This window comes from Polyodon spathula, chromosome 18, assembly GCF_017654505.1.
Source record: "Polyodon spathula isolate WHYD16114869_AA chromosome 18, ASM1765450v1, whole genome shotgun sequence".
In the NCBI taxonomy this organism is placed as follows: domain Eukaryota; kingdom Metazoa; phylum Chordata; class Actinopteri; order Acipenseriformes; family Polyodontidae; genus Polyodon; species Polyodon spathula.
Genome location: NC_054551.1, coordinates 21,035,697 through 21,054,447, shown reverse-complemented (window position 1 = coordinate 21,054,447; position 18,751 = coordinate 21,035,697). Strand labels below are relative to the sequence as shown.

Sequence of the window (18,751 nt, the reverse complement as noted above, 5' to 3'; positions counted from 1 at the left end):
AGGTCTCAAAAGTACAACACAAAGAAAAAAAAAATGACACAGGCAGAATCCCCATTCTTTTTAAGATAAGAAGCCTTCGGGCAAGTGATATACAGTGCATTCTAAACAAGCCAGACATCCAAAATGTTAACTTGCTGTCTTCAGTGTAAATAGCTACTGTATAGTTCAAGGGCAGATGTACTAAAGGGTTGTGCCTGTCGCAGATGAGTCGGAAGTCTAAGGTAAAATATACTAAACAAGCACAATGCTATTAGCAACTTTTTAGGTTATGCTTTGTGGCAGCAGTTTTTCTTTGCCATTCAACCTTAGATGCATATGTAGTTATGGGCATTCCTGAATAAATTTGCAAATTGTTGGGTGAAAATCAGGGTTCTCAAATATTATAATGAGACATACTAAAGCTGCCGGCAATTGCAATACTTAAAATTGCATAAAACTTTTGAAAGCATGTTTTAAATAGTCACAATTAGCAAACCTTTAAAAGCTATAGCCTACAGCAGGCTAAAGTAAAAACAAAAAGTGCAGTAGGTATTCATTTGATTTTACTACTGTACTTTATACTGTATAGTCCTACTGTACAGATTCATATTTTTACATAATGTAATGTGTAGCCTACTGTGGCAAAGTGGCTGAGTGGAAACAGGTGCAAGAGTGGTGCAGTGCGGTAATGAAACAAACAGAGTTTTGTAATCCAGTTTAGAAAGTGTTATTTTTATTTATATTCCAGGTCTGGCGACCAAACAATAATCCCCCAGTAATACACATCAATATGTACAGCACAGGTGAAATAACAGGGGAAATGCAGTCCCAAATAATAAACAATATCCGCCCCACAATAATACCTACAGGGTCACCTGTCCTGGGTGCATGCACTAGTGCTCGTGGTGGGTGATACAAGTTTATATTTGTGACAATGGTGATGTGCTGTTCCGGCTTAGTGCTGGCCCTTGGTGACAGCTCCGGAACTGTGTTAGCTGTCTAGTAACATACAAGACAAGAAAATTACAAGACAAAACAAACAAAATACTCACAGTACTTTTTTTAGTACGGAACGTAGTTTCTCACAGTCCTCAGTTTATAAATACAAACTAGTGCGAAGGAACAGATTACGATTCTCTGTCCCCTTTAATGCTGTCACACATGACCCCTTGGCAAACAAGTGCAACCGCCTCTCCTTATGTCAGACAAACATGTCTGGTTTAGCGAAGGGCTACTGTGTGATTATGAAAAGCTTTTTTGAAAGCAACACGTTCTTTATTTGACTTTCATTATTTATTCAAAAAAAAATGTTGCACGACTCTCGCAATGCTAGAGATCTTGTTAAGATGATGCAACAAATATTTTAATTTGTATATTGAGGCGCTCTTCATTAAAATATTTTCTCTTAATATTTACGGCAAAATGTATACTTTCTTTGTTTATATTTGTGCTGGACCATCTTAGCACATCTACCCCTAAGTGTTTACCAGGGCTGAATCTGGTACGCTAAAGTCAAATAAATCTTTTGATTTTTTTTTTTTTTTCGTAATTTAACCTGGAGGGTGAATCTGTCCTAACCCCTGACATGCTTTCTGCCAGTAAGATGATTTGACACAAGACACTGCTGAGTTGAAATGACTTAGGAAGTGTATGTATAACTTATTTCTTGAGAGTACGGCATTGGAAACTTTTAATATTCTTTAACCTAATGCAGTACTAGATATCATGTTTTAAAAAGACAAGACATGTTTCGTAGAACATGTTTCTTTCAAAACTGCACATTTTAGTCTATATTAACTAATGGAAACACAAACAGGTTAAGATTATGGAAACAGGTACAGTAAGATAGTTGGAATCACTTGTTTGTTGCAATCACTTCAAGTGTTTTATTTTCACGAAAACAAGCTGAATTGGAAACACTATTTACATATTTTGCCCCTTGAGCATGCCTTAAGTCTGCATTGGAGTGACCACATTTTTTGGAAACAAGGCAGTTAGTCTCCATGACTTTCCAATTATCCTAGAGCCTTTTTGAGCATGCCTGTATGTAAAGACCAGTGCTTATTGTTCTGGATTATGTGGAAGCTTTGAGATATAGACTACTGTTGACTAAAGGCTTAGCTGAGACCACCAAACTAATCTGACTTGTGATGTTTGACTAATGTGGGCAACAGTAACAGCAGATTGCAAGGGAAGAAAAAACACCCAGAGTAATGACATATTTCAGCTCTCATATAGCATTTAAATTTCCGTCCGCTCAGTTCAATAAATCTAATAACTTGTACAGTGTTTTCAGATCAGCCTCTATGGGCTGTGAAATATTGACCTATCTGTCTGTTTAATATAGAACTATCATCACAAGTTTCATCACAGGACCTATACTGTACGCTTTAGGCTACAGACTTTAAATTGTTTTGGACTCAAAATATAGAGAATATTTTATACGCAACTATTTATTTTTCATAAACTGAGTGTGTAAAATCCTTGACCTTATCAATATTTTATACATGTACCAGTATCACAAACCTGTCAAGTCAAATGCTACTTGCTGGATTAGGCTGAAATTCATTTATATTCAATAGAATATACAGTATTCTGTACTGTAGTGAGTCTTTCATTCATGCTATATAGGTTATATACAGTATGCACCATTTAGTTTGAAAAAATATGCAAACAAGCAAATTGGTAATGTTGCAGAACTAACATGAAACAACTAAGGTGTGTATAGAATTTTAACATCAAAATTAAGAAAAAAATACAATACATTACAAAATACAATTTTGATGATTATTAACAAGGAATAACATTGTAATAACATTACTGAAGTTTATCATGTCATATGGAATTACACGTTTCTTATATTATTATTATTACTATTATTATTATTTATTATTATTATCATCTGTTTAATTCAGCAGTATAAAATGGCAAAATGAGCAGTTGTAGGATTTCACCATGCCTTTATTAAACATATATAAATGCATTAGTTTTGAAATAAAATATGATGGAAATAGTTTAAGAAACTGCTGAACCATAACATAATGAATGCCTCTAATTACGTTAAATACAATTAAATAAAGTAAACTAAAATAATTGAACAGTACCAGCATTGCACAGTTAGTTTATTAATGTCTGTGTCTAAAACTGCTGGTTTGATATTAAAATATATTGTTATAAACACTCAACACACTGCTTTTGCTTTGGAAGACTCCTAATATTCAGCTAAGTATACTATCAACAGAAGTGTTGACATGCAATGTGCAGAGCTATGAATATCTCTCTTTTATGGGACTGAATAATTTTTAAAGTCATCAAAATGTAATCACTCTTAATATGCTCAGAACCCATAAAACACATCACTATTAATTGGCAAAAAAAAAAAAAAAAAACATTTTAATTATGCCAGGTTTGCCGCATGGGTAGTTATTTGTAAATTAAATACAGCAAGATCTTCCAAAGCATATTCAAATATGGTTCTACATGGTAAGTGAAAGTATTCGTCACAGCTTGCTAAATTTCCTGACCTCATCTTCATGCATCTTTAGCAGTTTTGAAACAACACACAGCTAAGAATAAACCCTTTTTTTTGTTTTTTAAAATCACAAAGCTTTTCAAAATATGTTTTAATAAATACAAAAACAGGTTATTTGTGAAGACTAAGGTAGTCTAGGACAGCTTCATGAATATGAACCTTGATTTAATAAATAAAAACAGTTTTACAATGCTTGCAGTGTTACCATGGAAGAGTAGATGATTTTTAGTGAAATCAAGGACTATTTATATTATTCAATACCAATACCATACGAGTATAAAGCTATTGTAACTGGAAGCAGGTTAGTGAAAAAAGAGCAATCAAAATGGAATACGCATGTTTCCTTGAGGACTATTTAATACATTATGTTAAGGACCATACTAGCTTAAAAAGTAAGTAGCTTCCAATCCCATCTGAATTGTTGTTTTATGAGTTTTGATATTATTTAGAGTGCTTCACAAGGTTTTGTTGGTCCAATATTGAGTTAAATACACTAAACCTTTGCTTGACATACTCAGCACTTTCAGCATTCAAATTATGAAAAGTTTTCAGTGGCTTACAGGTAGCCGCCACTTAAAAAAAAATGTACTGCTGGATTTTGTTCAGTACAGAAAAGGCGTTTTGGAACAGTACTGGCTACAGCAATCTGGGATGTCAAACGAAGTCAGCTCATAAACACGAACATTCCCAAAGTCATATACGAGCCACTGTGACACTCAGAACCTTTGGGCAAAGCCGGGTTGATGTTCAACTGGTTGAACAGATACATAGGGACACAATACATCGAGTGAGTAAGTAAGGAAAAATCGTGAAGTTCTTAAACGCTTGATCGATTCTGTCGTCTACCTTGGCAAACAAGAATTAGCATTCAGAGGGCACAATGAAGGCACATATTCCTCAAATAGAGGTCATTATGAGGAATTACTTTCTTTGATTTCTGACTATGACAGCGTGTTAAGTAATCACTTGTCAGCAGCCACAGTATTCACAGGTACTTCTAACAAGATACAGAACAACATTATCTCTGCGGTGTCTCAGGTTGTGCAAAAGGAAGCCAAGTACGTAGCTGTAATAGTCGATGAAACAACTGGCATTGGAAACACAGCTCAGCTGTCTTGTGTTTTCAGGTCTGTGACTGACCTTGGCCCAAAAGAACATTTTCTAAATTTTGTGAATGTGACGGAAAATAAACTTGCATCTTACATCTCAGATTTACTGCTTCGTTTACTGGAGGAATTTGACTGTTCCAACTAGTTAGTTGTGCAGTGCTACAATGGGGCTTCAGTTATGGCATCTGAGCTTAATGATGTGCAAGCACGTGTGAAACGATCTGTACCACAAGCACTTTCTGTTCATTGCTATGCTCATGCTATGAATTTAGTGTTGTCACAAAGCGCTTAAAAAATCAGACAGCGCAAGATGACAGTTTAGCAATCTTGGAGGATTGGCAAAGCGCACACAATTACTTGATGAAATCTGCCAAAGACGATTGCCACGGGTGGCACCTTCATGCTGGAATTTCTCTTCTCGGCTAGTGTGTACAGTGTATACATTTTGGAAAATCCAGAAAAGTTTGACAGTGATTTATTTCACACTTGCACAATTTTGAGTTCTGTTTTCTGCTGGAGGAATTTAATGCAGTTTTTATATTCTCTGAAGTGCTTTTCCAAATACTGCAAAAAAAATGCTTTGATGTAATTTTCTGTATGAACAGATTAGCAGAATTTCACCAGAAAATTGCTTCAGAGAAGGAGAATTTCGATCGTGTATATGAGAAAACTGTCAGTGATGTCGGGTCCTCCTCTAAAAGACCATGGCTAGATGGCGGTGAAGATCTGAAATCTCGTTACAAGCGGCTGTACTGTGAAATCATGGACAATATTCAAGATCAGTTAGCCGTCCGTTTCAAAGGTTACGAGAGGTTATCCTTTCTCTCACTGCTCGACCCACAAAGGTTTGGTGCTTACAAGAAGAATTTTCCTGAAACAGCCCTTTTAAATCTACAGCAAACATATGGGGAGCATTTCGATGCAGTGAGGCTCAAAAATGAACTGACTGTCATGTATTCAATGACGGATTTCCACGGAAAGTATCCTGGTGATCTACTTCAATTTCTCCATACCAATGGACTCAAAGACAGCATGCCAGAACTTTATGCCCTGACCTGCCTGATACTGACCATTCCTGTTTCTGTGGCTTCAGTAGAAAGATCTTTTTCTGCCCTCAAACGGATCAAGAGTTATTCCTGAAATACCACTGGACAAGATCGACTGACATCCTTGGTGACTATTTCTATTGAAAGTGAACTTCTTCTGGAGCTGAAGTCGAAAGACAAATTCTACAATAACGTGATCGACAACTTTGTGAAGAAAGAGTGCAGAACGGATTTTGTGTACAAGTAATCAAAGTGCAAAATACATAAATCAAAGTTAAACAATGTTTGTGTCTATCTTATTAACAAATTAACTTAGCCTTTTTTTTTTGTAGCCATAATATGTGCATAATGCAAAGTCAAAACAAACCAGAAAAACCATGGTGGCGTGGGGTGGGCAGGTTGCATTGTCACATGGGCTTTGGATTCTCAGACAAGCTTAAAGCAGTGCAATGCCAGATAAAGGGAGATTTACAGAAAATAGATAACTCAAGATCGGAGCAACATAACCCAGAACTACTCAAAATGAACACCAGGCAATTAATGGCAATGGAAACAAAGGCAATGGAAGCTCCTTACACTTTAATATAAGCTAAACAATCATCTTGATCAAAATTATATTTCGTTATGGATTTTGTAGAAATCATCTTTAGGGATATTTCATTTGCACCTGCAGCTCCAGCACCCATTTCTTGGAGGCACAATGCAGTCTTGGACAGGTAAGTTATTACTTATCAGGAGGCACAGAAGACAGAATTGTACAACAAGCTGTATAAAGGAGTTTTATGTGGCATTCTGTAACCAATGTTCCAGCAAAGGAAGAACAAAACAAAATAATGTTTGTGTCGTTCTTGTGAAAAACTGCAAGCAAACCTGAGAAGAGTAGTACGGCAACCCCTTCACCATGAACCAAGAGCAACAGAGTAAACAGAACAAATAGGCTGCGCCTAACAGACAATGGCAGTACCAAAACATGCTGCATGCAGTTTTGTGCTTCCCCATGTCCTGAATATTTGTAAGCTGGGAAGGGGCGAATATCAAGCACTGTAAAAATGGAGCCTCGTAAAAATGTGTTTTGTACGTGAGAGTGACAGTTCAGCATAGGCTGAGGAAAAAACATTACTGAGGCACCCTTAATTGTAGTGTAAATACTACATGTATTGCACAACATTCGTGTTGTGTGCTCCTCACATAGATGTAGTGCTCAACAAGTCTAGACCCTTTGTCAGCATGCAAAAGAGCATCACAATGCATCCCAATTTAATGTAGAATAAAATTAAGAAAAATGTCTCTCCTTTGATCAAGTAGGTATGTTTTTGCATTGGATTGAAATAGTCTTTAAGTTTAAGGATGCATTTATAAGAGATCTATAAATATGTAGCTAAGTTTACTGATTAATAACAAGGAATACTATTACAATATCATTCTAGTGACACTTTAAGGCGTGTTATAAAATGATTATATGGTAACTAATTAGAGACTTACATGAAGGTACATGTTCTTATAACATTGAATTGCTATAGCCCTTTTCAAATATTGCTTTTAACAACAGCTATTAAAACAGATCCATCATGTTGGTCTTGCTCACTGGCAGGTTCAAAGCATAATATCGAAAATTTACTCCACAGCCTCCCATCAACGCCTGTAACAGTTCTCTGTGCAAGCTGCCAGAGCTGGTACACATTGATCAGAAGCCTTGGTTTTGCAAGCCTGGCCACTTTATCTCAGAAGAGATCAACTGAAAACAATGTATTATGGTAGCCACATCATACTTGCCATCACAAACACACTTTGTAGCCTTTCCAGCTAGGCACAGATGTTTGAGCTGAGTCATTGCTATGGGCTGAATCCTCGACTGTTTCCAAAGAATACTATGCTAATCCTCTCAGTGGATGGTACTTTGGAAGGTTACCAACAGCTACAGCAGTGAATTGTCCCTAATAGCATGGTACAGAACTATAATTAATTTTGCCTATTCAAATTTCAAGAATGAGGGAAATCATTTTTGACCAAATGCAATTGCTGCTTATTGCATTACAAAGTGTTTAAGCATGGCCTAGTTATTACTTTAGCCACCACAATGCACAATATAGTGGTCAGTGGTAATGGATGGTGCTAGGCACTCTCGCAAAACAGTTCCTTATAAATGGTGGAAAAAAAACACAGAAGACAAAGTTTCTTCAAAAGTCTCTCTTAAAGGTTTATTGAACAATAAAAACAGGCAGCTGGCCCTTTAATTACACACAAACAAAACAATAAACTGTAGCTCCGAACAGGGAGTCAAACTAAACACTTAATTGGGACAACAAAATTGCTCTACATAAATGGTGCTGCACTTTGCACAATCAAACAAACTTTTACACATCCAGTTTACAAAGAAATCATTTTTCTTTTACTCTTCTTTCCTTGGACTTTTCTTGGAGCACTTCATCCAGCAAACCATCCTCTTGGTCTCTTTTCTGCTACTGACAGACCCACCCCATCCAAATAACCCTTATAACAGTTAACCTTAAGGAGTTTCAATCAGCCAAGTAACATGGCTTCCAAATAAATTAACTACATATCTGTCTGACAGTGGCCCTCCCTTCTACAGGGTCCTAATACCCCTCAATTAACCTTATATACATTCCTTCACACCATCCCATAATTTTCTTTTATCAATATTAGCCTTCAACTTCATATCTCCCCAGAACTTTGGTTTTAAATCATTTATCTTTGTCAAGGTGGTTTTAATTTCCAAATTCATTCTCTAATTGCCATTTTCAGCCCCATTATAGTGTCATCTGGTAGATTAAGGTATTTGACTCTAGAGCTTTTTTATTCTACTATGAAACATTGGCAAAAACAAATTAAATAATAATTGTTATATTTAAAAGATAAGACTGTATTTCTGTTTCCTTTGTAAGGCATACAATAGGGCATATTCCTCAGGTAGTGTGATTGTTAGCATATCTCACAGTTGTTTAATAGAAACGAATGAGATAATATTTGCTCTGACAAGAGAAAGTTATTAAAATCATACAAAATATTAAAATATCACTGATTGAATTGGTGTATTTATAAATACTTTAGTTTATGTAGCTACAGCTCAGATGAATGTCTGGTCACAGTATACTTCAGAACATTTCACACTTATTAACTTCCTGCCATATGTTGTGTAAAAAACAACAACAATAAAATCCACTCTAAGATAACCGTAGACTGGTGAAACGTCTGTAATCTCGTATGCATGATACTTGACTATGTCTTATGTCTGTATTTCTAGGAATTGTAATAATCCCTTTCCTGCCAAATGCAAACACATTTATTCATTGGAAAGTAAGATACACCCCCTTTGATTGTCCTGGATTGGATGCTGGGTTTGGTTCAGTTTGAACAGTGGGGGATTGGGTTGACAGCAGCTACAGCTGTACTGCTTCAGTAAAACTGGGGGAAAGGTAGACTAATAATCTACAAAGCTTTGTCAGGTTTGTTTGGGTTTATTTTTTTTTTATTTATTTATTTTTTTTTTTTCCCAACATATCTAGTGTATGAACCTATTGTCAACAAGTCTGTACCCTAATTCTAATAATTGCTTTTAGTGCAGATGACAGGGCCATTTTAATTGTATAGCATTTCCAATGTATTTATATATTGTAGATTGTAACAACATGTAATCAACTAAGAATAAGGTGTGGACCACCATTTATTTTGTTAAAAGAAATCCAGCTAAATGGATGTATGTTTATAATGGCGATTTGTCTGCTTCAGAAAACACTGATGACAGTCTGTAGAACATTTTCAAATTTACGGCAAAATATTAGAAAATAGGCTACATTTACTTGTTTGTAAGTGAGGGGTATTTGACAGTGTTAATTCTGAAACCGAAGATTTTAAAGGAAGATTATATCAAATACATGTTCCTAAGATTTCATTTCTTACCAGTTTAATATCGTATTGTGTGTATGTGTGTCCTATTATCATTCTCTATAGTTGCAGAGGGGGCAGAAGTTACATTCACAGCAGAAATAAGGTTTAGCAATCTTACCATACAAGGGGTATCATACTGTACAGCAAATGTATTTTCCAACAAACACTTTGTACTTTAACTCTTCTGTATTGGTCACAGGCTAGACTGTTCTGAGATAAACTTCTGACCCAAGCTTGCTGCAATTCAGCAGGGACATTTTATTTTGTAATACTTTAGCAAATGAAAAAAAAAAAAAAAAGTGCTCAACCATGACTGCACAAAGGGAAAGAACACTGATTGCTAGTTTGCAGAAGGGAACACCTTAATCAAACGCAACTTGTGCTAACATTGTGGGCTGAAAGTTATTTCCCAGACAACATCTAAAACATAAGGCTGTGTGACATAACAGCCTTTGGGCATACAAGCAATATGGCACATAATGGTATGCTTCACATACCTCACTGTTGTTAGGGTAATTGCATAAACCCCTATACACAATTAATGGTATCATCAAGTCAAACTCATTAAAGCGTCTGATTATGCATTTAAAAAAAATAAATAAATAAATAAATAAATGTTTGATTTTTTTTTTTTTTAAGGTTCGTTTAAAGAGGCAAATTTTATATATAATTTACAAATATCCGCGGGACAGACTAAAATGCACATCCACGTGAAGCTTCCATATTTCACTATATTATATATATATATATTATATATATATATATATATATATATATATATATATATATATATATATATATATATATATCACTGTATACATTCACAATACATAAATGTGCATGAGAGAAAATTGATCATTTGTGTATATAACACATACGCTGTTTCATTTGGACGAAAAGAAAAAAAAAAAAACTGACACTTTCTTTGTGACATTCCCACCGTGTCTCAACAAAGATTAATGACGGGGTGCATCTTAGCTGCATATCCTTTTTTTGTTCTTTCTTTCACTGTTTTAGTCAAAAAAAGTATTATTATCTATGTATTCAAGCATAGATAATAATACTTTTTTTTTTATTAATGTTTTTAGATGCTCCTGTTTTGCCAATTATTTTCAGTACGGTTACGTTTTCTCTCAAAATAAAGCACAGAGATGTCTAATCTAAAAGTGGTCACCAAATGTATTGCATAATCACTTTTTCCCTATTATAATACTATTACAAATATTGTTAAAACAACAATACCATAACCACGTAAAGCAATGTGTTAAATGTATCTTTAATTTAAATTGCAAACAAGCATACATACAGAAATACATGCAGGCATACATACAAGCAAAGACTGCGCTGGCATTTTCCAGTCAAAGTTATAACTCCTTCCCTGATAGGAAATGCTTCTTGTTATAAGCATACAGGGTTGAAATTATGCTGCAAGTTATGCACTGATAAATCAATGAAAAACTGCAGCGCATATCTTTTTACCTACAAAAACAGGACAGAATATTTATTTACAAAGTACTACCGAGCATCACGAGGACAGTTTAGCAGATCAGTACAAAATTAGGGGAAAAAATCCCTAGTCACCACTAAAAATGCTCTATTGAGAAAAACACATTTAAGCCATCTATTACGAGAGTAGACCCCGGACGATAAACATCAATCTCTCTCACCTCACTTTTCCGTCAATGTATTAAGTTTTTATTTTTATTATTTTTTATTTTTTCTCTCAACTTCTTAAGAAATATTGGATCAATGTAAGCAAAATATTACAAGGATGCAGAAATGGAAACTTGTACAGATTGAGAGGTAGCACAAATAGAATAGTATATATGATCCATTCTAAACTGTTGTCTCCTTTAAACTTCTCTAAATTTGACAACACCGTTTGAATAAACGGATACAGAATCAGGTAAGGTTATGCTAGAGTGATTACTAGTTCTACCCCAGTTGTAACAGTACCAAAAGATTTATCAGAAGTACAACAGATTTATTTTTTGTTTTTTTTTTTTTTTTTTATTCTGCACAGGTAATTAAACAGGTAATTATTAATGTTTTTAGCTTGTCCTACCTCAGAACAGCAGTGTCCCCTTGTCTGGCAACAAGATTGTCCACCGCAGACCAAGGAAAGTCCACACGTTGCGCAGCAGGCAGACAGGAGGGCAAAAAGCAGCAGAGACTGAGAACGGCCGCAGTAAGCCACTGGCCAGAGCAACAAGCATCCTGCACCATCATCATTATGTCCATCACAGCTAGAATGCTTCCTTATCTTCCACAAGCCTCTAACAGTGTTCTTATTCCAGCTCTTCCCTCTGTGAAAAAGCTCAAGAAATGGCGTTCCAGAGACTTTTCCAGGTTTGTTTTGTCAGGGCAATACTGTAAAGAAGAAGTCTGTTCTCCAGTGGCTCGCACACCATCTAGTGAGGAAATGTGATGTAAAATGAGAGCAGGCTGAACAGCAGACAGCCCCCAGGCTCTGATCCGGTTGCCATGCGGCCGTTTCCCAGGCAACCCTGTCCCAGAAACTGGTGATGGAGAAGTTAAAGCTGGTAGGTATTAATACAACAAAACAACATAGCACCAATTAAAGATATTGATTGTTAAATGATACTAACCTTACATTATGCATAATGTAACATGGTTGAGATGTATTAACCATTTGCTTACCAAAAACTCACTGAGATTAACTGAAAGCAAACAACATTCCTTCTATCTGAATTCTCATTTAAAAAAAAAAAAAAAAAAAAAAAAGCTTGAACTGCTTTGTGCAAATCAAAGTAAAAATGAATATTGATTAACAGTTGTTTTCTGCAAAATGAATGTAATGTTAAATACTGTTAAGTCGACAAAAATCTGTATCATACAGACAACAAATATGAGGCAGCAATTTAACGAATAACATAAGAACGACAACATGTTTTCTGAGTACAGTTTTAACATAATCGGATTATAAATATTTTCCAGGTCAGGCAGAAACCTTTACTAAAGGAATTCCAGTACAATGTACCACACACAGCATCCGTTCATCATTTCAGGGAGATACTGTCCAAAAGCAACAATTCCTATCTTTCAACATACTTTAGTACCAATGGACAGGGATTCGGAACTGAACAGAACGGGAACTGGAACGCTTTTTTTTTTTTTTTTTTTTTTTCATGGAACACAAACAAAAAATTACACTAAATTATTTATTTAAATATATTTATTTAATATATTTATTTAAATATATTTATTTTCACTCTCCACGTTCGGTATCGACGGTATGTGATCAGTTGTATTCGCTAAAAATAAACAGGTAATGTTATAACGTTAAAAAAAAAAACAAAAAAAAAAAAAAAAAAAAAACATGTAAATTCTTTCTAAATAAACATCGATATTAATCGTCGATTTGGCAAAAACATAAATATCGAACAGTAGCAAACCTAGTTGTTTGTCAGTACCACACCGTAGGCTAGGTACTCCAATATAATTTACATCTATAGCCAAAATTTTTGCATCACCTAGTAGAATATAGGATGCAGACATAATTATTAATTAATTAATTAATTAAAAAAAACAAACAAAAAAAAAAAACAACTATGGTCAAACTCTTCATTCTAAGGGTTAGGTGGAAGTCGGACGTAGAAAAGGAGCGCCACCAAGTCGTCGCTCCAGGGGGATAAGCGATGTGACAACAGCGGATTGGAGGAGCCGTTGCCCCATGCTAACCAAGGGGGCGTGACTGACAGTACAAAAGGGGGCGTGGGTAGATGCTCTGTACCTTTGTAGTGGTTGAGAGAACCGCTGAAGGTTGAGGGTAAAATTACCGTGAGTATTTTTGTTTGTTTGGATCATCTACTTTTGTTATTTGTTAGGCGGGTAACACGATCCAGAGCTGTCGCTACAGCACCAAATCGGACAACATTTAATTATTGTGAACAAGTAAATTGTTTCTCCACGAGCATTACAACACTCTCTTTGGACTTGTGACTGTCTGTGATTTGTGTGTGGTTGTTTTTAAAACCGTATTTATTATTTTGGGACTGAACCCTGTGTTTATTGAGACCGTGCAGTGCACATCGTTGTGTATTGCCAGCCCTTCTTTCTTTACTGTTGTCAACAGAGTTTGGATTATAAATAAACCATTCATCAGTATTTTGTTGTTTGTCATTGTCTTGAGCACTGATAACCTCTATACCTGCGCGCTGCAAACCACTTTGCCAGAAAGTGAAATTTATTTTGGGTATTTTAAAATGACAATTTCAAGGTTTGACAATATGCTAAGGCTGTAGCCTTTCCAAAAACGATGCGGTTGGAAAATTTTAAATTACTTAATCCGACTTTTCAAACAGGGTAGGAGACTGTCTACCCCGACCAGAAATGATGTCCGTCAGAAGTATATACTGTAACTTAATGTTTGTAATCTAATGTAACATTTAAACTGGTAAGTAATCAAAAGCAATAGTCTTTATATTTGTTTTGGTATACTATTTAAAAGCTCTTGACTTGTATGTCGATGTAGCTAAAACTACATTTGGTGAACTTGCCATAAGAAAAAAATTGTCTGTGAAATGTGCTAAAAATGACCATGCCAAAATCGTAGCCTATGGCATACCTAAGTGATTACTTGGAGAGGATTGTTTTTTTGTCCATGTCTTCTGTTTAAAACAGAGTAGCGGTTCAATAAGAAATATGTAGGCTATAGTAAATATATTAGAATGACTTGGGGGATTTGTGCTGTAAAAATGACTTGGTGACTTGTTGTCCTTTGCTTGTTTCACATGTTGTACTGTGTTGCTGTGCTACACCACAAGCTAACAAGGGTAGGGGGGAGTGTTGGTTGCCCGTCTGTCTGGGCTCACCAATCCTGGACATGCATTTGCACCCTCAGAATGCTGGCGGGAGATTGGGATCAAAATGGCATGCCCGGTATTGGTGAGGGCGGATGGAGGGCATGGTTGAGAGAGATAAATAGGAGTGCATGCCTGAGTGCGGAGAGTAGAGTTGGAAAGTGAGTGACTGACGCACAGTGCAAGACAGAACTGGAGGTTGCCAGAGTGAGAGTGACAAGGACATAGGTTTAATTATTTCATTTTACTTGGTGTGGGTCACAGCAGACAGTGGTCCGTATTTGTTGCTGTGTTAAAACAAACAACTTGTTGAATCGTCCTACCTGTGTGGTCTGCTTTATTTTACATGCAACGTTAGAATATAATGCTTTGAAGAGATCTGTAATGAATTTAGCTGCCTCCCCCTGATTGAATAAAACACTCACCTACAAACTGTAATGGGGCTGATTAGCAGCCAATAAAAGGAGGCTGCCATAGGTAAACGGGGCTACTGCTGGGGAACAAGGTTCCGGACGGATGCTGTTTTGGAAACGGTGTGACTGTTTTGCAGCAATACTGGTTGAGTGTGTACGAGTTAAAACTCCGGGTACACTGGAGAGAAATATACAGGACTTTTTGCTGGTACATTTAGAAATGAAGGGACTGTCAGGGCTGTTGCGCTGGAGTAGAGCGTGCAGGACTTTGGTGAATCTTCAAATGAAAGGACTGTTTATTGCTGCTGTGTTGGCTTGCTGGATGGAAAGAGACTGTTCAGAGACAGCAGTATTTAAACACAAACCTTGGTAAAGTGCGCTTTCTTTTGCTTCTGGCAGTGTCCTTTTTCCGAAATCGACGTATGTGTTTCTGTTAATTATTGTACTGGTACCTGTTGTATTCAGATTTATCTAAGGCTAACGTCAGGGGAGAGAGATTGTGGGTGTGTGCTTTTAGAGCTTTGTGTACATGTTATAAAAGGGGTGGGGTTTTCTTGCTTTGATTACACTTGTGTTTTAAAGTTTATATGGTCTGATTTTATTTATTTTTATGGGTTACCCAATCTCAATAAAACCAACAAGATCACTTTGTCATTTTTTGTTTGCGCATTGTTTAGCACTTTTAGACTTTATTATAAAATGGCTTGGAGAAATTATGTGCTGTGATTGGCTGAACCAAGATCGCATGACCTTGCGGTAATAATTGCCTTGCTGTACGGCTATGACATCATAGACCAACTTATCTGATCATATTATTATTATTATTATTATGCCTTAATAGTAACAATTATCTAAATTGTGTTTCTGTAGGTAAATGTAAACCTACAACCTGAAACAGCATTTAGATCATCGGCAAACCTCCCCCCCCCCCCCCCCCCCCATATCTGTCACTAAGAATTACAGAAAAATTGGTAAATATAGTGTGATTTATTTAGTCTGAGAACAGAACAAAGAAAACTCTGAGGCAAGCAGTAACACTATTCAAAAGCCACCTGAGAAATCGCCACCAAGTCTCGCTCAGCATGTAATATATATATATATATATATATATATATATATATATATATATATATGGTATATGCAGCAGCGGCATCTACTTATTAAACTAAATATCACCTTGTAAAATTGACTAGCGAGTATGCAGTGTTTTAAACTGGGCACAAGATACATCTCCCCACTACCCTCCCGATTTTCAGAAAAACATTTAAGACATTTAATCTCCTGCTCTGCTGACACAACCGTTGGGTTTTTAAACAAGGGTGGGGTTCGGCATAGAATTCTGTTGTGCTCGCCGCAGATGGGAGAGACTGTGCAAAATGGCACGGAAGTCGTTTAGTCCACGTATCATCTAGTTATGGTTTACAATCTAGGGAAATTATGCCGGTTAACGGCCATTGATGTGAAAACAGCTTCAGAAATTATTGGTCAGTTTCTCTTTAAGACTGCAAATCCTGAGTGGGATAATTTCCTACAAAATAATAATAAAACATTTTAAAAAAGCCCCTCCCTCGGTGTCAAGTACAGTGTTTGGCTGTTGCATGAATCCTCCCTCAGATGTGGGAAATCGGTCTCTTTTCAATTCCCAAATGCCATTTAATCTCAAATTTTATTGTAAATGGCATTGTTCAATGTAATGTTTATGGCAAAGTACAAAATGTTACAATCACACACTCTTCAGGGACTTTTTTTTATCAATGGAAGGATACAGAATGTTTTCCTTAAAGCTGTTTTGTGTAATTAAGAAAAGTATAGCCATTTTAAATGTAGCAAAATTATGTTACATAAACATCTGAAAAACTGACGTGTGTAATATATATGAATGAGAACATTTATTTTACAAAACAAGAACATTTAAGTAAACATCTGAACAGACATCTGTTTACAACACGCATATTTCTAAAACTGAAACAATAGCAATACATTTAACTTTTCAACAGCAACCAGTTTTATTATCAGATGCACAAAAGTAAGTGAACAGTAAATAAATTAGAAGAAAACATTTTACAGAAGTGCACGGCGCAAGAGGTTATAAAGTCTAATTTACTTTTTTTGTAAAGCTGTGGGTGCACTTTTGGCAGTCTCCCTGTGTTCCAAATGCTTCTTGCAAAGTTCCTGTGCGAACTGTAAAAATATATTCTCTCCTTGGTAAATTCTTCTCTGTGCATTCAAAGTACCCAGGAGTTGATGGCTACTAGGTCCAATACATTGTAAAACACCTGAACAGACCACTGACTGGAGCCAGCTTTCACGGAATACTTCCATGCCATCTCATACAAAACATCAACTCTATTTTCTTGCATTGTAAAACTCCAGTCTCTGGTATTTATTTCACTATGTAACACAATTTTTGTTCCTGGGTAGTAAGTGTTATTTCCTAATTGCTTATGCCTCAAAAGTATAGAAAATGGCTATTATTCCCCACAGACTTTGCTTTTGTGACCAGGACAGTGATATTTCAAAATATCACTATTTCCAATGGGAAAACGGGCAGATGTGTGTCTTTTCGTTGACATAGTCAGAAAAAAACAACATATGAATCCAAATTAACATGTACTTATACTAAAGTAATACAAACATGACTACAAAAGATTTAGAAGCAAGTAGTTTTTCGAGATTTACGATTATACTGTAAATACAGTATAATCGTAAATCTCAAAAAACTACTCGCTCAGGCAGAGAGTAGAGACTAATCTAATTACATCTAAGAGCATTGCGGACTAGTAAATAAAAATAATAAAGTAGAATACAGTTCTGTAATCACAATCAGATTGTTTTCTGTGTGGCAGTCAATGTGACTGCTCCTGGGTCTTTTGGGTATAATTATAATATCGGGGTTCTTGCCAGCACTGTTGAGCTTAACGGGCCGTTCAGTTGTTACCTGGAGAAATGACACTGTTTCAGGCCTCTACGCTGTGTTTTCAGTTTGCGTAACAGCCAAAAAATGATAATCCTGTGAAACACTTGATTATTCCTTTGTGAATAATTGGTTTGCTTAAAATACTGGTTTCAGCTCTCAATACTGTTCAATGGGTTGGTTGTCACAGCATGTTCTTTAGTTTGGTGCATGTAATGTATGCGACACGGAGACGAGATTGAATTTTATTAGCAACCCCCCCCCCCCCCTGTTGACAGGTGAGACTTGTACAGAGCTCTGTAACAACCAACACCTTTGCAGATTTTTATTGTACCATAACTACATTCCCTCAGACTTTCATTTAGATAGCCACTGTGGCTAAAGTAACTTAACATTTTCTAGCCACCAAAAACTCTAAACATACTGTTTCAGCAAGGCAAAAAGAAATGTATTTTGAAAACATATAGATGTATTTAATTTGCACTGTAACCGAGTCCCATTTTAATAAATGCCAAACTTAGTCCCATGTGAAACATTAGACTACCTTAATTATTTTAGTAGTATGTACGTGGCAGACTGGTATTCCTTGGGCTGCATCTTTTGGAACATGATTCTGGTAATTGGTCTGTACAATTTGTTTTATAACATTTTTTTTTTCTGTTTGGATGCCATGTGGGTTTTTTATATATATATATATATATATATATATACACACACACACACACACACACAAAAGCGCAGTCAGTTGATTGTTTCGTTTAGCCTCTGTCCTCCTGCCAAACACAAGGTTTGTGGCATGTGTATGTTACATGATCAAGCTAAAGATCTTTCATTGTGCAAAATTAAATCAAACTAAAGTCAGATTAATCTACCAGCCAACTTTGAATGTGCTGGCAGGCTTACACAAGTACATTTTTCAAATCCTTTGCCACTGTGGCAAACTGGGGGGGGGGGGGGTAGTTGCGCCAGAAGGGAAAACATTTCACGAGTGGCTAGTGGGAATGTAACTTAACAAGCTGGGTTAAATAA

General features: G+C 36.0%; 1 protein-coding gene across 3 annotated transcripts in view; it reads right to left on the bottom strand.

Annotated features, from left to right (window-relative positions):
* Positions 1-12,047, bottom strand: part of LOC121331274 (neuronal growth regulator 1-like) — a 234,186-nt gene extending 222,139 nt beyond the window's left edge. For 2 of the 3 annotated variants that reach the window (XM_041278552.1, XM_041278553.1), the window contains exon 1: positions 11,638-12,046. In XM_041278552.1, coding sequence (XP_041134486.1) covers positions 11,638-11,813 — 176 coding nt within the window. In that variant the 5' untranslated portion in view covers positions 11,814-12,046. Of the gene's footprint in view, positions 1-11,637 lie in introns of all 3 variants that reach the window. The other variant, XM_041278551.1, reaches the window with a different exon arrangement.
* Between the last annotated feature and the right edge of the window lie 6,704 nt (positions 12,048-18,751).